Source organism: Pelodiscus sinensis, chromosome 2 (genome assembly GCF_052426305.1).
Source record: "Pelodiscus sinensis isolate ZL-2025 chromosome 2, ASM5242630v1, whole genome shotgun sequence".
Classification (NCBI taxonomy): Eukaryota; Metazoa; Chordata; order Testudines; family Trionychidae; genus Pelodiscus; species Pelodiscus sinensis.
In genome coordinates this window covers 150258365-150277332 of record NC_143053.1, presented here as the reverse complement: position 1 = coordinate 150277332, position 18968 = coordinate 150258365, and the positions used below count along the sequence as shown (strand labels likewise).

At 42.3% G+C, this 18968-nt stretch overlaps 1 protein-coding gene across 2 annotated transcripts in view; it reads left to right on the top strand.

Annotated features, from left to right (window-relative positions):
- The window catches only part of EPB41L4B (erythrocyte membrane protein band 4.1 like 4B), a 266752-nt gene that overhangs the window by 177431 nt on the left and 70353 nt on the right, over positions 1 to 18968 (top strand). For both annotated transcript variants that reach the window (XM_075921605.2, XM_089776480.1), the window contains exons 17-18: positions 4429 to 4547; positions 15715 to 15840. In XM_075921605.2, the coding sequence (XP_075777720.1) occupies positions 4429 to 4547; positions 15715 to 15840 (245 nt within the window). The remainder of the gene's footprint in view (positions 1 to 4428; positions 4548 to 15714; positions 15841 to 18968) is intronic.

Below are 18968 nucleotides of genomic sequence, written 5' to 3'. Positions count from 1 at the left end.
TTCGATTAGGGTCTGCACAGATTGTTAGCATGCTACAGCATATTGCTGGAGTTTGCAATACAAGGGTCTGACAGAAATTAGGGAAATAACAGGTGGCAGATGCACTAGGAAAAGCATAGGAAGCTCAAGTATAATAGGCAAAGTAACTTAGAGCACTCTGAAGTTGTGTGAGAAAATTCTAGTAGAACTGGTACAGAGCAAACTTCAGAGATTTCATAAATCAGTTGGGTCCCATATCCAGGGTATTTTAAAAAAGCATTTTAGGAAGGGAGAAGAGAGAGAGCAGTTGTTGCTCTGATATGAGATACCCCATATCTATAGCGCTTATCTTTTTATTCTTTGGAGAGATGAGGATAATTCAAAAACAGCATGATACAATGTGGAATATTTTATTGCAGCTCTGTGCTGATTGTTAAACCTCTTCACTTTCCTTTATTTTAGTGACTCGCAAGGCTGCCATAGAAAAGTGATACAAAGGCAAAAAACAGGAATAATTCACATTTATACTGAATATTTGTAACCAACTTTGAGAGGGCTAAATTTCAGCCTATTATAATGTTACAGTCAGTCTGTTCATGCAGGCTGTGGAACAGAAAAATGCAACATGACTTCTATGAGTTTCTGTTGACAGGATTGGGTGGGGGGCGGGGTTTAAATCAATGAGATATCCGTATCTTTCCTTATGCACATGATAGTCTCCCAGTATATCCCTGCAGGTATTTTATTCTGAAATTGTTTACATATCAAAAAAGAGATTTTTTTCTATATAGTACATACAGTGTGAGTTCCTAGGATACTGTATTAGGCCTATACACACTTTTTCTACTGATTTGGTTATAGTGTGAATGTTTACCCAAGAAGTTAAATTGGTACAGTCTCTGTTTCATGGGACTAGGTCATGGGTGGGCAAAAGGGCCTCTGTGGGCTGGGGCGACCCGCCAAGCGGGTGGATCCGGCCCGCGAAGGGCCTGCTGCTCCCCTGCCCCCAGGCCAATCAGGGCCTGGGGGTGAGGGAGTGTGCAAAGCCTCCTCCCGCCCTGCCAAGAGCACGAGGCGCTTTGAAGCGCTGTGCGCTGCTTGCAGGGCAGTGGGGGGAGTGGAGGAGGCTTTGCACGTTCCCCCCACCCCCAAGTTCTAATTGGCCTAGGGGCAGGGGAGCGAGGGAAGTCTGCTCCCAGGGATACTTGGGGTGGGGGCAAAGGCACTCCCTCGCCCTCAGACCAATAATTGTCTGGGGGTGGGGAACCCGGAAATATATTGGCCCTGCCCCTTCTGTTTGATGCCACTACCCTTCCTGTACGGCCCGGGGCCACTTCAAAAATTTTTAAAGTGGCCCCTGGCAAAAAATTATTGCCCACCCCGGACTAGGTTATGCTGGTATAAGCACCTTTCTATCAGTATAACTCCATCCACATTAGTAGGTTGTACTGCTTTAACTATGTAGGTTTAAAAATGATATATTTAAAGGAGTACAAATTATGTGTATAGACATGCTGAAAATGGGGCCATGTTTGTAAGAAATTAACACATCATTACCAGCTGGAACCAGAAGCATTGCTAATGAGATGTCGATTGCATCCATCAGCATGTTTCTCTGCAAGCTGAATGGAATTGATGCTGCTCCAGAAACAGATCTCAATAGCCCATGGAAGAGGATTCCGAGGCAGCAAATCTTCCCGAGGATCCCTGCGGAGGCCTTCCTCACCAAACCCATTATAGGCCCCGAGTTTGTTCCCCAGACAAATAAGCTTTATATACCTGGTACTTCTGTGGGAAGCCCAAGCCATGTGCTCTGACCTCTGGCCCCAGACTCACTGCTAGACTGAAAATATTATCAGGGGAACAAGTGCACGGCAGGTTCCTGTGAAGGAGGTAAGGGGAGGGCTACCTTACATGTTGTAGGCACTGCATTAGGAGGCTTTCAACAACACAGGTACAGGAACTGCTATTTCACGGGACTTTGGGGGCATGTTTGATAACTGCCCAACTAGTAAAAACAGTGTTCACTTGGCACTTGGACACAATGATGTTACAGTAGATTAGGATTCAATTCTACATTTCTAAAGATGGTCCATGCATGCTTTGTGACTCAGGTGTATTATTAGAACAACCTTCACTGGACAAATGGATCATGGTCACAGCTTGTCAACCAGTTAGAGCATTCCCATTTCTCTGTCTCCAAATACACAACAGGAAAAGGCAATTAGTCCTGGCTGCTGCTTCTCTGATTCCAAATGAGACTTCATGGAGTGCTGCTCTGCTGGAAGATGTGTGGCACTGTTTGACTCTGGCATGGCAGATCTTGGTGCCAACCTACTGACTCCATCCACATGGGCTGTTTCAGAGACTGTGGATTCCCATATGGAAAGCAGTGCCCCCAGGCAACCATCACATAATGCCTGATCGTCTGACTCAACCGCTGATCTATACCCAAAACTGACAGTCAGATAACAACTAGGTACAGGTGGGGCTCTGTCCTATTCCCCTAGGAGGCCACTGTAACAAGAAAGGACTTCTCCCCAGCTTGCTAAGAACTCACTGCCCATCCCACAAACTTTTTTATACAGTTTTATTCTCCACACACAGGTCAAATCAACAAAAACATAGTTACACAACTCTTACCTACTAGGGTGCAATCCAGACTAATAATTAGCTGGGTCATCCCTGGCCTGTAACCTGGGGTGCTCTTTACAGAACCCTGCTGCTGTAGTCCCCCAGCCAGGACAAACAGCCTCTAACATGTAAGTCGGTCCAAACTATGGCGCTTTGTGGTTCAGCCAGCCAATCACACCTTGGCTCTTAGCAGCCTTGGTTATTCTACAGGGTGATCCCAAATACACCTTCAGTTTTGGATCTTCCCCACAAACTGTATGTTCTGTTTTGCCCAACCCTCTTCTGGGCAGTATGAATATGCTATCCATTGTTCCTTTAAGGGAACAATATGCACACAATTTGTTATCCCAAAAGGAGTTACCCAGCTTGAACACACGAAACTAGGTAAAACAGTAAAAGAAGTGCATTAATGACAAAGATATTTAAAAAAACAACAAAAGATCTGGCAGCACTTTATAGACTATCAAAACATGTAGATGGTATCACGAGCTTTCGTTGGCACAGCCCACTTCTTCAGATACTATTTACATGTTTTGTTAGTCTTTAAAGTGCTACCAGGCCTTTTGTTGTTTTTTAAGTTTATCCTGTGCAGACTAACTCGGCTGTACCCTGACGCTTCCAAAGACATTTTAAGTGAGTGCATGGAATGAGGCATAAAAGTTGGAAATGGTTATAAGAAAAATAAAGATGAAACATTTGCCAATGTTAACTTAACTAACTAACTATATTAAATTCAGAGCACAGTTTCGGACCACATGCTCCAGCAGATTACTGACCAAACTCTAAGGGCTAGATGATTCCCCTAGAGTCCACTGGCTGCGTCCTTTGTCCTTCCAAGGGCAGTGAATGTGATGGATGGAGGGAGGGATGGCCTTGTGATGTTTGTCCCTCTTTTTTAACATTCTCAAAAAACATTTCCAACTCAGACTTAGGAGAGGAAGAATCTATATGAAAGGATATTCCCTGATGTTTTTTACCACTCTGTTTACCCTCCCTGATTGATGACTGTTTCCTGCTTCAGTGCAAGTTAAGACAAGTGATAGAAATGTAGCCGTGTTAGTCTAGGGTAGCTGAAACAAAATACAGGACTAGGTAGCACTTTAAAGACTAACAAGATGGTTTATTAGGTGATGAGCTTTCGTGGGCCAGACCCACTTCCTCAGATCAAATAGTGGAAGAAAATAGTCACAACCATATATACCAAAGGATACAATTTAAAAAATGAACACATATGAAAAGGACAAATCAAATTTCAGAACAGAAGGGTGGGGGGAAGGTAAATGTCTGTGAGCTAATGATATTAGAGGTGATAATTGGGGAAGCTATCTTTGTAATGGGTAAGATAACTAGAGTCTTTGTTAAGACCCTTTGTTAAGCACAGACTTGACTTCTGCCTGGGCTATGGGGTTTGGAAAATGTGTTAATAGCATCATAAAATGGAATATTATAACTTCTCTTGCAATGTTACCATGTGTTTCACCAGGACATGTAGCATCTTTGTTCTAAGTAGTGCTAGTAGAGTCACAGGCAAAACTCATGGACTGAGCTGCTACTCATCTTGAGAAACTCAAAATCTGGTCCAAAGTTGGTTTAAGTCACATTATAATTTGGAAGAAGAGTGTTTGCTAAATAGAAAAGGGAAAATGATGCAACAAATGCATTTTAAAGCTTTGTAGAGGGTATTGCAGAAAATAAAGGGTATTTAAAATGTTGATGGTATCTCCTCATGTGTATCTGAGTGTTTTGATCTGTGATGCTCTTGTAGTTTTCCTTGAGATTTTGTTTTTTCTTTCTTTATTTTGGGCCTCTTTTTAGAACTGAGCTCAGGACTTCCCCTCCTTTATGATAACCCTTCTGCCCATCTGAAGAAGATGGAAGTGGAGACTGTGAAGGTAGTTGGACCTTGGCCAGCTCTGCACATCAATATAAACAAGGTATTATAAAGTAGTATATAACAGAGAGCTCTTCTGTTTTATTCAGCAGTTGATGGTATTTCATTATTAATTCATCCCAGCATTTGGCTACAACAGTTTCACTTATTCATCTCCCATTGTTTCCTTTTTGTTCTTTAAAAATGTCCTTCCACTTTCCCTTTGAAATTCAATCCAGCCAAAAGTAGGGGGCAAAGGCTTAGTTTGTGTATGTTTGTATATTTCTCACAATAACATAATTTATTTGCCACCATTCCTTGTAAAGTGTGTTGTTCACTGTGCAGGTGTTGTATATATTGGAAATATTTACAGGATGGCAGCTGAACAATGGGAGTAGTGGGGAAGCAGGTGTGGGGAAGAGAATAGAGTCAACAGTATCAAGTGACAAAGGAGTAATGGTACTTAATTTAAACCATGATAAAGCTGTTTCAGTTGTGCTATTATTCTGCTTTCGCTTTTAAGGGTTTCTCAGCTAGGTAATGTACAAATGTTAAAAAAATCATATTCCTTTTTCACATAAGATGAGTCTATTATGTTTTGGAACTAGCGTGGCATTGGGCTACATGATAGAACCTTATAACTTGGTGCCTCATTCTATAGCTATTAATTTCAGAACTCTGGTGGAAGCCAATGGAGCAGTGCAGATTACAAGTCTTACAACATCAGGCCTTCTAAGGCTCAACCCTAAGCCCATTGAAATCAGTGGAAATGTTGCCATCGCATTAAAGAGATGGAGAATTAGGCCCTTAATGAGTAAACTTAATAAAAGAGGAAGTAGTGTTTGGAAAGAATTCTGACCCTCACTTCTAGGAGGAATGTAATTTGATGACAATGTTAGTTTCATACAGAAGATTCTATGTTGTTGCTATTTCAGCACAGGTTGTGCAGTAAGGGAGTCATAGGTCCAGAATGTATCATGGGTAATGAAGTTCAGTGGGTGATCCTGGTCCATACACGAGAATGGGGACTTGAGCAAATAAACTCTACCTCCATTGTGGCACTGTGGTGACATTTCCAAAAGTGACATATTTTTACTTTTTCACTGAAAATTAAAGTCTTTTTGGTCTTGTGGTGTTTATATTTTTCAACAAAAAAACCCCGCACTTTTTTGCAAAAAACCAAAACACACAAAAAAGAAAAGAAAAAAAACCCCAACAACAACAGCAAACAAAAAAACCCGAATTAGTCAAAAACTGCTTGGAAGAAAAAAATTCCAACAGCCTTATTAGAAACATGTAACCTGAAAATAAGGCATATATTTTTAAATAAGTATAATGAACCATTGGAATAACTTACCAATGGAAATTTTCCATTGTCTAGAACCTTTAAACTAAGATTGGCTATACTAATGTACTAAGCATTATTTCTCATATGTATTAAGATAGTACCTAGGAGGCCAGACAAGAATGGGTATTATGTTAGGTGCTGTACAAACATGTAATTGTTTCTGCCCTGAAGAGCTTACATACTAAATAGCCAAGGCAGGAGAAAGAGATTTAACACACAAAAGTAATGTGCTGGCTGTAAGCCACTAATTTCTAGGCTCAATGCAGGAATTAAATGGAGCATATATATGGTCTATATAATTGATGAGGTCAGACTAGATGACCATAATAGCCCCAGTGTTGCCTCAAAATATCTAAATTTACATATTAAAATGACATCTCATTTGAACTTGTCTTTTCTAGCTGTTAATTCCCTTTTCAAGCAAACTGCTTTGGGATTGAAATTTGTCATGCTTATCAACCTAAGGTGAATTTTATAAAATAATTGGATCAAATTAGGTTCAGTGGTTAGGAGTTAATTTGATTGTCTGCTGCAGCAAACTGCATCTCATGGGAATGAAAAATGGTTTAGGAAAAGAAGTAGGACAAATCCAGTTGATATGATTACTGTCCATTCAGTTGGTGAGCAACATCAATCAGTTTCATGATGTCTGTTGGTCTCTTTGGAGCCTGAGAGATTATTTTTACCCTTCAGGATGAAGAGGAATATTGCAGGCATAAATATTTTAATTTCCTTTTTTTTCTATGTTTCTGTTTCCTTGCAAACATCTCTTCTTCAGTCTCTCACAGCTGCAGAGTACCAGGTACTGACTGCTCACCAGTGAAGTCACATACCCTAAAGCTGTGCAGCAGCCTGTCTCTTGCAAGGCAGCAAAGTCTGTCCTTACTGCAGTTGCAAATGACCTAATGAGTGAGAGAAGATAAACAGGTGACTCTTATCTGATGCATCCCTGTGCTGTATAAGGAGCAGGGTGTGTTCAGCTGGGTCTTATCTTCACTAGAAAATAAGGTGTGTTCTGTACTTGTGTTGGCTCAGCTGTGGAAAGTGATATGGTTGAGGAACTCAGTGAAGTCAAGGTCATTTGTAGGTGGCTTCCCCCCCCCCCCCCTGCAGTCTTTACTGTGGTGTGGGAACTCATGTGAAAACTCCAAACTGCCTTGTCTCCTCCAGGCTCTTACTTCCTGCTTGTTACTATTTGTTAGCTAACATGAGCTAAGAAAACATCTTTTTCTCTTAGTGAAGGCACCCCTCTTTACTCTTGAGAAGGACTCAGAGAAATAAATATATTAAAAATTAGCTTAAGAGGCTAAGACACATTAGAGATAAATTGGAGCAGGGAAGCTGACAGGACTTGCCAGCCCCCTGGGCAAAGTGGGGGGGAGAGGGGCAGCTCCATGCTCCCAGAAGGGGTGGGGCTTCCTGTGGAAGGAGCAGGGCCCTGGCAGCTAGACCTCAACACCATCTGAAGCACCCAGTGTGGCCCCCGGTAACCCTCAGAGCTGCCCAGAGCATGCCACCTGGCAATTCAGCTGTGATTAAAAGAGTATGGGGCTCTGTCCATCGCTGCTGCCACAGTAACAGTGGCTAGAAGCCCCAGGCCCGTAAAATCACCAGGCTCTGGAGCAGCTGACCCCTTTGCCCCTCCCCATCAGCAGGCCTGAACAGGAAGGAGGGATAAAACCATAGAAGTTGCTGTTTTAAATCCTAATTTAGTTCCAAACAACATATGAATACAAGAGGATTGAATCCAATTAGTTTAAAGTGAAAAAATAAGATCAAAACAACAATAGGATTGCAATTATTAAAACACACACTCACACACACACACATACACAAAACAACAAGTAACAGGTAATGGGGGTTAGAAGTAACTCAGCCCACTTCCACCATATGCTATTCACTTAATGCTACCAGCAGCTGTCCCATTTTTCCCTTTCTTCAAAAAAAATCTGATTTTGTATCAGTGCAACAATGATGAAACTTAAGTGAATCCATGCTATTAGTAAATGACATTGATGGAGCTGGTGAGAGGAAATTGATGTGTCGTCAGTTATGTAAAAGAGGAGCATTTGGATTAGTGATTTAAAAAAAAAGTGTTTTGGTGTTGCATATCTCGAGTATTTCCATACTCACCTGTTCAAAAATCATGAAACTTTCTTGAAAATCATTAATTATAGTTCTTTTTTTTTTTTTTAATAATAACGTTGGGGGTCATTTTATCTTCTGGCTTCTGACCTTATTGAGTGCACTTAGATCATATTTTCAAACTAAATTACTTTTCCAAAAAGATGAAAACGAATATACTCTTGTATTCACATGAATCCAGAACCTGAAGCATTCAGAAGAACACCAAATATAATGAGACACATGATGAAATTACAAGGATTGCCAAAACTGTGTCTATATATATATTTCTTTAATGACTTCCACATTGAATGTGCTGAGTTTACACATTAAAATGGGATTTTAATAACTGCCAACCTGACACAGTGTCTGAATACAGTTGCTATTGTTATACTTCATTTGTCATTGTAAGCAATAAGGATTCTGGAGAATTAACAGACAATTTTGCTTATTATGCATAAGCACAAAAAAAGTGGAGTGCAACTTGCATTTCTGCAGTGACAGTGTATGAGTTATACAGTGCTGATAGTTTTAAAATCTTTTGTTTTCTCATAAACTATGCTAATATAATTCCTAGAGAACCAAATAACCTATATTTATTTACATTGCTTCATGCATTAAAAGTAGTATCTTGCGCAACTTGTAGCGGCGTTTCTCCTTTTAATTAATAGAATAGATTAATAGTGTCTTTTAAATAGACGAGTCAGGAAAAAGGGCACCAGTCAATATAACTAATGGGGAACTCAACTTGTCCTTATGTGTATACCATTGAATGAGCCCAGGATGGCATGACAACCACTGAATAACTGCTTTAAGTGAAACATGTACTATTATTTTCATGTTGAACTTTGTATTTTTTAAATTATAGATGGGTGAAATCTTGGCCTTATTGAAAGATCTGTCATCACTCCTGCAGATTGGTGGACAGTTTCTAAAATTCAGAATGTATGTGGAGGTCAGCAGTTATGGGCTAGATTGTAACATTACCTGACCTAAATAAAGAGGTAGTACATAGCTATTCATCCCATGGACCAACCAGGCAGAGTTCCCCCTTGCTCCAACTACTCCCAGGTCACTACCACCTTTGCCCTAGATCATCTTTGCTAGAGCCCAGGCTCTGAGACCCTGCAGAGTTCAGACATTGGAGTTCAGAGTTACTCCTTTCTGTGCCTGTGAGAACCCAAGTCTGCTGACTCAGGCTTTGAGGCTCAGTGCCACAGGGGTTTTGTTGCAGTGTAGACATACCCAAGAGAGGCCATTCTTGCTGTGAGCCAAGATGCAGGAAAGCTTGCACAGCAACAGAAAAACAAGCCCCAATCCTATCTCTGTAAGGTTTACATTGGAGAACACAGCTACTGGCTACTGAACTGCAGAGTAGTAATGTATAAAATGTAAAAAATCCAGCTGGGTCTTTAAGTATCATTTCCTCTTGTTTGTACAGTGAAATACAATGGGTAAATCTAATGTGACTGAAATCATAATGCCATCTAATTAGTTTCAAGCTCTAAAACAAAGATTGATTTTAACATGCCTTTTAGAACTGTCATTCTATTACAGTATGCTGCTTGTATTCCCCATAGAGAGCAGAATGCATATGGGTAAACTTGCTGATGATAGCAGCATTTAAAACATCTTCAAGCAATGAAAATCTGCTTAATGAGACAATTGGCTGATCAGGGGTTTGCACTTTACTCATTAATTTTCACTGTCCAAATTACCTAAATAGTATTTCCACTTAGGAAGCTCAGCAAAGTGAGGTCAGTGAGTGTTTCAGTTGGATTTTTTTTATAGTAATTGTTAGAATTCCTGTCTCCTGCATTATATTTGTGTTTGAATTTCAATAGCTAACTACTATTCAGTATGATGCTCCAGCGAGAAACAGCATTTTTTGTTTTCAGGGATTTTTTCACAAGCTAAAAGCCAAAGGGACAAAGTAAAGTGTGCACATATTTATCCATTAACAATTGTAGACATGGCTCAAAAAATAGAAGTGCAAAACTGATAAACATGCATGTCAAATATAGTCAATCAATCAATAAACAAACCGGGGGGGAGGAGGGTTAAATTATGATATTCAGCCAGTTGTTCAAAAGTATAGCTGGAAGTCACCTTTGTGTGGGTTCACAAGGCAACAGCACTACCTTTGTTTACACATAAAAATATTATGCCATTTCAGTAGGTTTCAGCAAAGTCTGAGGTCTCTGTCCTAGTGCTCACAAAATAGTTGCATAAACGTGAGATAATCAGAAGATTGAGTTGTTCTGTTCCTAGAAATTTTCCTTAGATTCTGGACATCCCACGCTGTATGTGACTTTTTGGATTGATGAAATAAGCAAGGAAGGTTTTGGAGGCCATAAGAGGCGTATGTCCTCTTATGGTGAAATAAACAAAAACAACTTTTGAGGCTAAGGGCATGGCTGGCCTTACCATGAGGTGAACTGAGGCGGCCGCCTCAGATGCCAGACTGGGGGGGGGGGGGGGGGTGAGCGCCACTAGGACCCAGAGTGTAGAAAATTGTGTCTGCTGCTGGTGCATATGTATTCTCTCTGCTGTAGAGGCACAGAGATGGTGGAGTGCTGTTCTGGAGGAAGGAGGGCACAAGAGACATAATAGTTAGGCAGGAAAAAAGGGAGCGAGGGGGCGTCATTTGAGCTCCCCGCCTCAGGTGCCAAAATGTTGTGGGCCGGCCCTGGCTAAGGGCAGGGTAGTTTCAATGATATATAAAATGCCCTGCTGCAGCTCAGTATACATGTGCCAAAAGTGAACTAAGGCCATACATTGGACTTGATTTGCTACTGCCTTGTGCCCATTCTTTTACACATGGGCAAAGGCAGTATATATGCACTCATTCTGCATAGGTGTATATGACTATGCAGTGGTCAAAACAATGAAGGACTGGGGTCACCATTCACATCTGATTTTCAGCAAGATGAGAAGAACTTTGCATTGTCTGGGTCTTATTTTAAAACTTGCAAATAATCATAGTCTACTGATTCAAAGAACTGTGTTTACAAGGGATGTGCCCCATCCCTACCCAGTTGCTTTAAGATGAATATCGCTTGTGTTAAGAGAGAGATTGGCTCCTTTTGATTTCTGCCAGTGAAGTGCTTGTATATGGGGATTCCTGCTGTTTCTTGTTTACATTCTTCGAAAGTTTATTCCAGGCAAAAATTAAATCTTTAGCTCACTTTTGAATAGGATGTCAAAACTATTTCTGTCAGAAAATCCTGCCTTTGGATTTCTCAGAGCTGGAGAATCGCTATTATTTCAACAAGAGGAGTTACCCTGTGAGACATGCTGTCCTGTATGTCTGTGCTGCAGCGAGACACCTGTGGCTGGCCCATGCTAACTGAGTTAGGGTATGTCTACACTACAGCGCTAATTCGAACTAACTTAGTTCGAATTAGTTAATTCGAACTAAGCTAATTCGAACTAACGGATCCAGACTAAAAAACTAGTTCGAATTAGCATTTTGCTAATTCGAACTAGCATGTCCATATTAAGTGGACCCTGAACCGGGGTTAAGGATGGCTGGAACCAGTGCCGGCAGGGCATCAGATGAGGACTTAGAGCGTGGAGCTGCTGTCTCAGGCTAGCCGAGGGCTGTGCTTAAAGGGACCCGACCCCCACCCCGGACAGACAGTTCTCAGGGGTGCCCCGCTTGCAAAGCAGTCCTGCCTTGGATTGCCTGGAGTACCCACACTGGGCACATCACAGCACTCGGCCATCAGACTGGCTGCACTTGCCGCAGGCTGCCATCTGGGGAGAGGGGGCAATCGGGGGGCTGCAGGAGAGCTTCCACCCCCAGAAGCCCGCAGAGCCAGCCCAGTCCTCCCCATCAGGGGCTCGTACCCCATTCCTCCCTCACCTCCTTCCACTTACCCCTCCCTAGCCCCCCTTCCTGATGTACAAAATAAAGGACAATTGTGTTCAAAAATAGAATCTCTCTTTATTGAACAAAACTCGAGGAGACTGGGAAAAGGAGGTGGGAGAGGGGAAGAGAGAGGGTGGGAGAGGGGAGGGCAACTACAATGATGAGGGGTTTGGAACAGGTCCCATATGAAGAGAGGCTAAAGAGACTGGGACTTTTCAGCTTAGAAAAGAGGAGATGGAGGGGGGATATGATAGAGGTCTATAAAAGCATGAGTGGGGTGGAGAGGGTGCATACAGAAAAGTTCTTCATTAGTTCCCATAATAGAAGGACTAGAGGACACCAAAGGAAAGGAATGGGTAGCAGGCTTCAAACTAGTAACAGAAAGTTGTTCTTCACAAAGCAAAGAGTCAACCTGTGGAACTCCTTGCTGCAGGAGGCTGTGAAGGCTAGAACTAGAACAGAGTTTAAAGAGAAGTGAGATAAAGTGCTGGAGGTTGGGTCCATGGAGTAGTATTAGCCAGGGGGTAGGAGTGGTGTTCCTGCCCAAAGTTTGTGGCAGGCTGGAGAGGGATGGCACGAGACAAATGGCTTGGTCACTGTCTTCGGTCTATCCCCTCCAGGGTCCCTAGAGTTGGCCGCTGTCGGCAGACAGGCTACTGGGCTAGATGGACCTTTGCTCTGACCCAGTAGGGCCATTGTAAGCTCAGGGCTCAGGGTCGGGGGTCTCAGTGGACCCCCTTGATTTTCATGCACTCCTGCTCCTGGGTGGCCAGGCTGGCAGGTCTCGTGCCCTAGACGGCCACTTTCCTGTGCCTAGTGCGGAGGTCGTGGACGAGGTCCATGATGTCTGCACTGGACCAGGCGGGTGCCCGCCTCTTGCGGTCCCAGGCAAGCTCCCGGGAGCCGCCAGCCTGGTCCCGGGAAGAGGGGGAGGGCTGGGGGGGCATCGGGTGGCTGGTTCAAGCCGTGCCAGGTGCAGGGTCTGCTGGCTGGGTGCTGGCAGGCTTGCACCTGGCACGGGCACCGTAGCCAGCCTGTGCCCCTTTAAGAGGTCCGGGGCCGGGCCGGGGGCATATGAGTTTCCCTGGTGTTGGCCAGAGTGGCCACCAGGGAAAGCTGGGAAGGGCTAGCCTCCCACTAGTTTGAATTAAGGGGCTACACAGCCCTTAATTCGAACTAGTAAGTTCGAACTAGGCTTAGTCCTCGTAGAATGAGGTTTACCTAGTTCGAACTAAGCGCTCCGCTAGTTCAAATTAAGTTCGAACTAGCGGAGCACTAGTGTAGCGCCTATCAAAGTTAATTCGAACTAACGTCCGTTAGTTCGAATTAACCTTGTAGTGTAGACATACCCTTAGCTTGCAGGCCTTGGGCTAAGGAGCGGTGTAGTTGCAGTGTTGGCATTTGTTCTTGGGCTGCAGCCTATGCTCCGGAATGTTCCCGTTATCACATTCTGAGATGCAACCAGTGAAGGGTTGTGTCCCCGCCTGCCCTGCAACCGTGTGTGCCTTGTAATGCTTTGCTGATGGAACATCCAGAATGTGCTCCCAAATAGTCAAAGAACATGCAGGTCACACTTTGGCCATGTCTACATTGGCATCCCTTTCCGGAAAAGGGATGCTAATGAGACACTTCGGAATTGCAAATCTGCGGGGGATTTAAATATCCCCCGCGGCATTTGCATTTGCATTTACATGGCTGCCGCTTTTTTCCGGCTCGGGGTTTGTGCCGGAGAAAAGCGCCAGTGTAGACGCGATTCTCCAGAAAAGAAGCCCTTTTCCGGGAGATCCCTTGAAAGTAGGAATAAGGGATCTCCCGGGAAAGGGCTTCTTTTCCGGAGAATCGTGTCTACACTGGCGCTTTTCTCCGACAAAAACCCCGAGCCGGAAAAAAGCGGCAGCCATGTAAATGCAAATGCAAATGCCGCGGGGGATATTTAAATCCCCCGCGGATTTGCAATTCCGAAGTGTCTCATTAGCATCCCTTTTCCGGAAAGGGATGCCAATGTAGACACAGCCCCTGAGTGTCTGTGTATAGTTGCAACCTACCACACTGGCCTTCTACCAGTCTTGGTTATAGGGTGACCAGGCAACAACTGTGAAAAATCAGAAGACGGGGCGATAAACTCCTATATAAAATAAAGCAGCCCAAATTTTCTAAGCAGTCCTTAGAAAATTGGAACATCTGGTCACCAGACTTGGTTACTACATGCAGGGTGATACCCAATACACCCCCAGTGCCAGTTTTTCCCCAAAAATCTTATGTTCTGTATTGCCCATCCCTCTCCTGGACAGTCTAGCTATTATAGATCCATTGCCAATATACAATTATTTGCTACTTTAACTGGTCTTGGTTTAAGCACCACACTAGATTAGATTTGACTAATGATTAAAGCAAATGTATTTAACTAGAAAGAGAAAGGTCTTAAATGAGTACAAATATAAGACATTAAAATCAGAAATGGTTACAAGAGGGAAAAAAATGTTTTCTAGGGCTGATACTTAACAATTGAACTTTGTTCAACGTGAAATTCTTCCCAAATGTTGACCAAATTCTCAGGTCAGAACCCGCCCAACATCCAAAGGTCTGGTTTTTTTGTGTTCTCAACTGAGAGAGAGATTATAGTTGTGGTCCAATTATAATCCAGTCAACCCCTTTTAAAAGCATTTCTTGTAGGTTTCTCCTAGATAAAGTTCCTTCCAGCTGTGAGGATGGAGGCATGCAGTCTTGTAAGGGAAAAGGTTCCATGATGATGCTGGTTAAAATGCAAATTAATCTGTGCCTGCCTCCCTCCTCCTCCTCTCACTGCCAAAAATTGGCCACTTGACCTGGGATTGCCAATCAACTTTGGTGACACCTGGCTAGAAGCATTAGCTTTCCCTTTGTCTTTGAGAAACAGGTTTGTCTCTTCCCCAGACTTGTCTAGCAAACATATTTCAAGTATAATTTCATCTTATATTCATACCTTTACGTGTGAAGTGACTAAGTACATTTCACTATGATTGACTAGCAAGTTGTTAGTTTTCATATACCACCTCACAAGGCACATGTTATACAATGATTGTTAAAATGGTGTATACGGTGTGAAAACAGTTGCATTCAGTCGTGATTATTTGCAGGTTCCTGGGGCTTGAGCTCTAACCAAAGCCCAAAAGTCTACACAACAATTATACAGATTCATGCACCATGTCAGCTGGCATGGGCTAGTTGTAGGTTTTTAAATGTCATGTAGACATACCCTCAGAAGCAAGGAAAACAGAGTTAAGTTTATTGGACTATTATTGTGTGTGTTAAGCTTATTGGACTTTTCTGCTCTTTCTGACAGTTCAGGGAGAGGGCCTTCTTCTCAGTTATAAGGTCCGTGCATGCCATTTGGCAGGGCATAGGGCCTTATAGTGAGTGCAAATTACATTTTGCATTCACTTTCAGGCCCATTTACTCTGTCAGTGATGTAAAAGGGCTTTAGTATAACTGAGCTTTGAGCCTGCATCCTTTTCTCCCACAACCCAATTTGCCTTTCTGTGAAACATACTGTTTTTTCAGTGTAATTTTTTATTTAGAAATGATTTTGGTGATAACTAACTCCAGATCCTGGCTCTGCCCCCAGATTTCTTAACATGTAGGTCACTCTGTTATTCCTACTATCCAGTGGCATCTCATTTCCCCCAAAGGTCTTTTGTCATCCTGGCAACAGATTAAAGTTAAATCTTTTGAATAATTTGTCTAGTCAGACATTTCTATCTGGTAACAAACTGGAAAAGCACCTTAAGTGGCATTAAAACGGGTTGTTCAATGTAAAAATTGAGCTGATCATTGTGATAAATTGTTTAACTTCTTTCTTTCTTTCTCTAATGTGTGTTGCCATGTTATCTTTTGTGTAAACCACAGGGAGAAGAGAAGAAAGTTTCTGAAAAAAGTCTTCATCCCCCAGTATCACCTTCCTCTGTGCCCGATCATATGAAATGTAACATCCTTAAGGCTCAAGTAGAAGCTGCTTTTAGAGTGGGTGCCCAGGTGAGAACACATTTTAATTTACCCTCTATATTTCCCTTTACTAATGCTAGTGAGGGCATAATGTTTCATGAGAATTCACTGCATATTTTCCAAAGTCTGACCATTTCCTTGGACATCTTGTCTCAGCTCCCATAGGTATCCAAAGTGACATAAATTGTAAGTCTTTCCACAAGCTCTCAGAACACCTAACTACTTGCTGTAATTTCAAGATGGTTTACAGAGGTCACTTTTTTCTGCACCATCTGCTGTTCATCAGTACTTTTTTGGCTTCAGTTGAATTTTTTGAGCTTTCAGGCCTAACAATGTTTCATTGCCAAAAAGCTGGGAGCAAATCAGGAGTTGAGCAGATGCAGTGTAGCTTCATTGATTCACTTTCCTTCATCTCTTCAAGCCCTATAGCCTTTAATTTTTTGTTCTATTCATAGCACAGTTTAGAATTTTGCTGAGCATTCATTGTTTTTGATTAAATGTTGTCTCTTGCTCCTCACCCTGCATGGAAACTGTGATATATAGATGGTGAAGGTTATATTTGGATGCCTAAATATTGAGACTAGAGATTCTTTAGGCACACAGGTGTGAAAATGTTAACCTATGCACTTTTGCGCTCATTTCTTTTTTCTAGTCGTGCTTTCAAAACATTCATTTTCCATTGGCTTACCTCAAGTCACAGATTTTTCATGGATAGATGTATATACACAATCAATGAATTGTGTTAAAACCCAACATACATCAGTATATGACGTAGCTGTTTGCAGTGATGTAATAAATAGCATGAGTGTAAAATACTGTTTCTTCTATTGAAGGTAAACTACCTTGAAACCTAGACTACTCCTAAGTAATTCTTGTGGCATGTAGTAAGTGAATAAAGATAATGTCAAGTATCAGAGGGGTAGCCGTGTTAGTCTGAATCTGCAAACGCGGTGAGGAGTCCTGTGGCACCTTATAGACTAACTGAAGTGTTGGAGCATAAGCTTTCGTGGGCAAAGACCCACTTTGTCAGATGCATGTAGTGGAAATTTCCAGAGGCAGGTATAAATATGCAGGCCAGAATCAGGCTGGAGATGACGAGGTGGATCCAATCAGGGAGGATGAGGCCCACTTCTAGTAGCTGATCTGGAGGTGTGAATTCCAAGAGAGGAGAAGCTGCTTTTGTAGTTAGCGAGCCATTCACAGTCTTTGTTTAATCCAGAGTTGATTGTGTCAAACTTGAAGATGAACTGTAGCTCAGCAGTTTCTCTTTGAAATCTGGTCCTGAAGTTTTTTTGCTGCAGGATGACTACCTTTAGATCTGCAATTGTGTGTCCAGGAAGATTGAAGTGTTCCCCTACAGGTTTTTGTATGTTGTCATTCCTAATATCTGATTTGTGTCCATTGATTCTTTTATGTAGGGACTGTCCAGTTTGGCCGATGTATATAGCAATGGGGCATTGTTGGCACATGATGGCGTATATTACGTTGTTAGATGTGCAGGAGAATGAACCAGTGACAGGCTGATCTGGTTAGGTCCTGTGATGGTGTTGCTGGTGTGTATATATATGTAAAGATAATGTCATCTTCAGTAACAAGAGAAAGAAAGAAAGACTTATTGAAGCTTGTCATTAGCTACTGCTATTACTCTGTGTTGTGCGTGAATAATGCCCTTTGAATGAACGCTATTTTACTCCTTCCATTACTTTGTTTCTTCTGACACTAATATGTTAGTTCAACTTGCCCTCCAAAGAATTTTATTGTAACAACCATTTTTGTGCATTTCTCATTGTTGATCCCTGGTAGAGTTGTTACTTGACAGATAAATTGCAATTCGTGTAGCTAAAGCCATGGAAGTAAAGACATTGGTTATTCAGTCTGCTAGTGATTTCTAGAACAGTGTAAATTTTATGATTTTTTTTAAGTTCTTCTTCTCTGAATCTGATGTTACTTCAGATGCCTTATGTTAGAGTATGTTTCCTGCTTGACTGTCTCAGTTATTGCCATCCATTTGTATGCATACACCTTGCCTTTCTATTTCCTTCTCAGGAATGTTGCCCACACATCTTGTATTTGTCTTTTCTTCAAGCATGCTTACAGTTATGTTCAACCGTGCTGCTATATGCTTTACTAACACTGTGTGCTGACACATACGTAGGAAATAATTGTTCATGGTTCTTCTTTGTACTACACAGAACATTGTGAAACATGTTTCTTTCACTTCTCCTTACCTGCTCTTCCTCCCGCCACCCAAGGCTTTCTAAATGATATCATCCTGATTGGATCTTACATGTATGTAATCATTATGTTCATTTTACTGCAGTTAGGATTGAAATGGTTATCCAACAAAGTCTGTTAGGCGTTTCTTAATATAGACACATTTCCCCAAAAACCTTTAAAACTCGGGGTGGATTCAATAGGCAGCCATCTTCCAGGCCTCAGGAGAGATCTTCTGAAATTACAGACTGAGAGGAAGTAGCACGTGCTGCTGAAGACGATGTTTATAGTGCAGTTTGAAAGTCATGTAGCAACAGTTGCCTAACAAGTGCAGTGTTGAGGATGTTGCCTTTGCTGAGGAAACCCAAGTTCAATTTTCTGCTCTGCCACAGTGCCCGATGTGGTTTCGGAAAGGTGTCTCTGTGCCGCAGCTCCCCATCTGTGAAATGGGGATAATAGCACTTCACTGCTGCACTGGGATATTCTGAAGACAATTAACTTGTGAGATTAAAAGATGGTACAGTAATGGGGCAGTGTTAACACCATGGATGGGTGAAGATCTGCAGTGGAGGCATCTACCACTCCAAAGGGAGCTAGAGAGCAGCACATTCTTCACCACCTAGAGATCAAAGGCAGTATGGACGGGGAGGGGCACTGCTGCTGGGGGTATAAACTTTCTGTTTTGCATGCAATAAAACTGTTCCTGTTACCCCACCCACTGCTTGAAAAACTACCTGCCTACTGCAGCTGTGTACTTTGCCAGGGGGCTTCTGTTCTCCTGCTGGGAGAAGGAAAAGTGAGCTGAGTGTTGCTTGATTATTGAATTTCCCACCAGCAGGGAAAGAGAGAAGTCTGCTGCTTTTTCCCTCCCACAGAGCTGGGAGGTAGGGAAGTAGGACAGCAGTCAGGTAGCACAGACTGACTATTCAATATGCCAGCCAGCT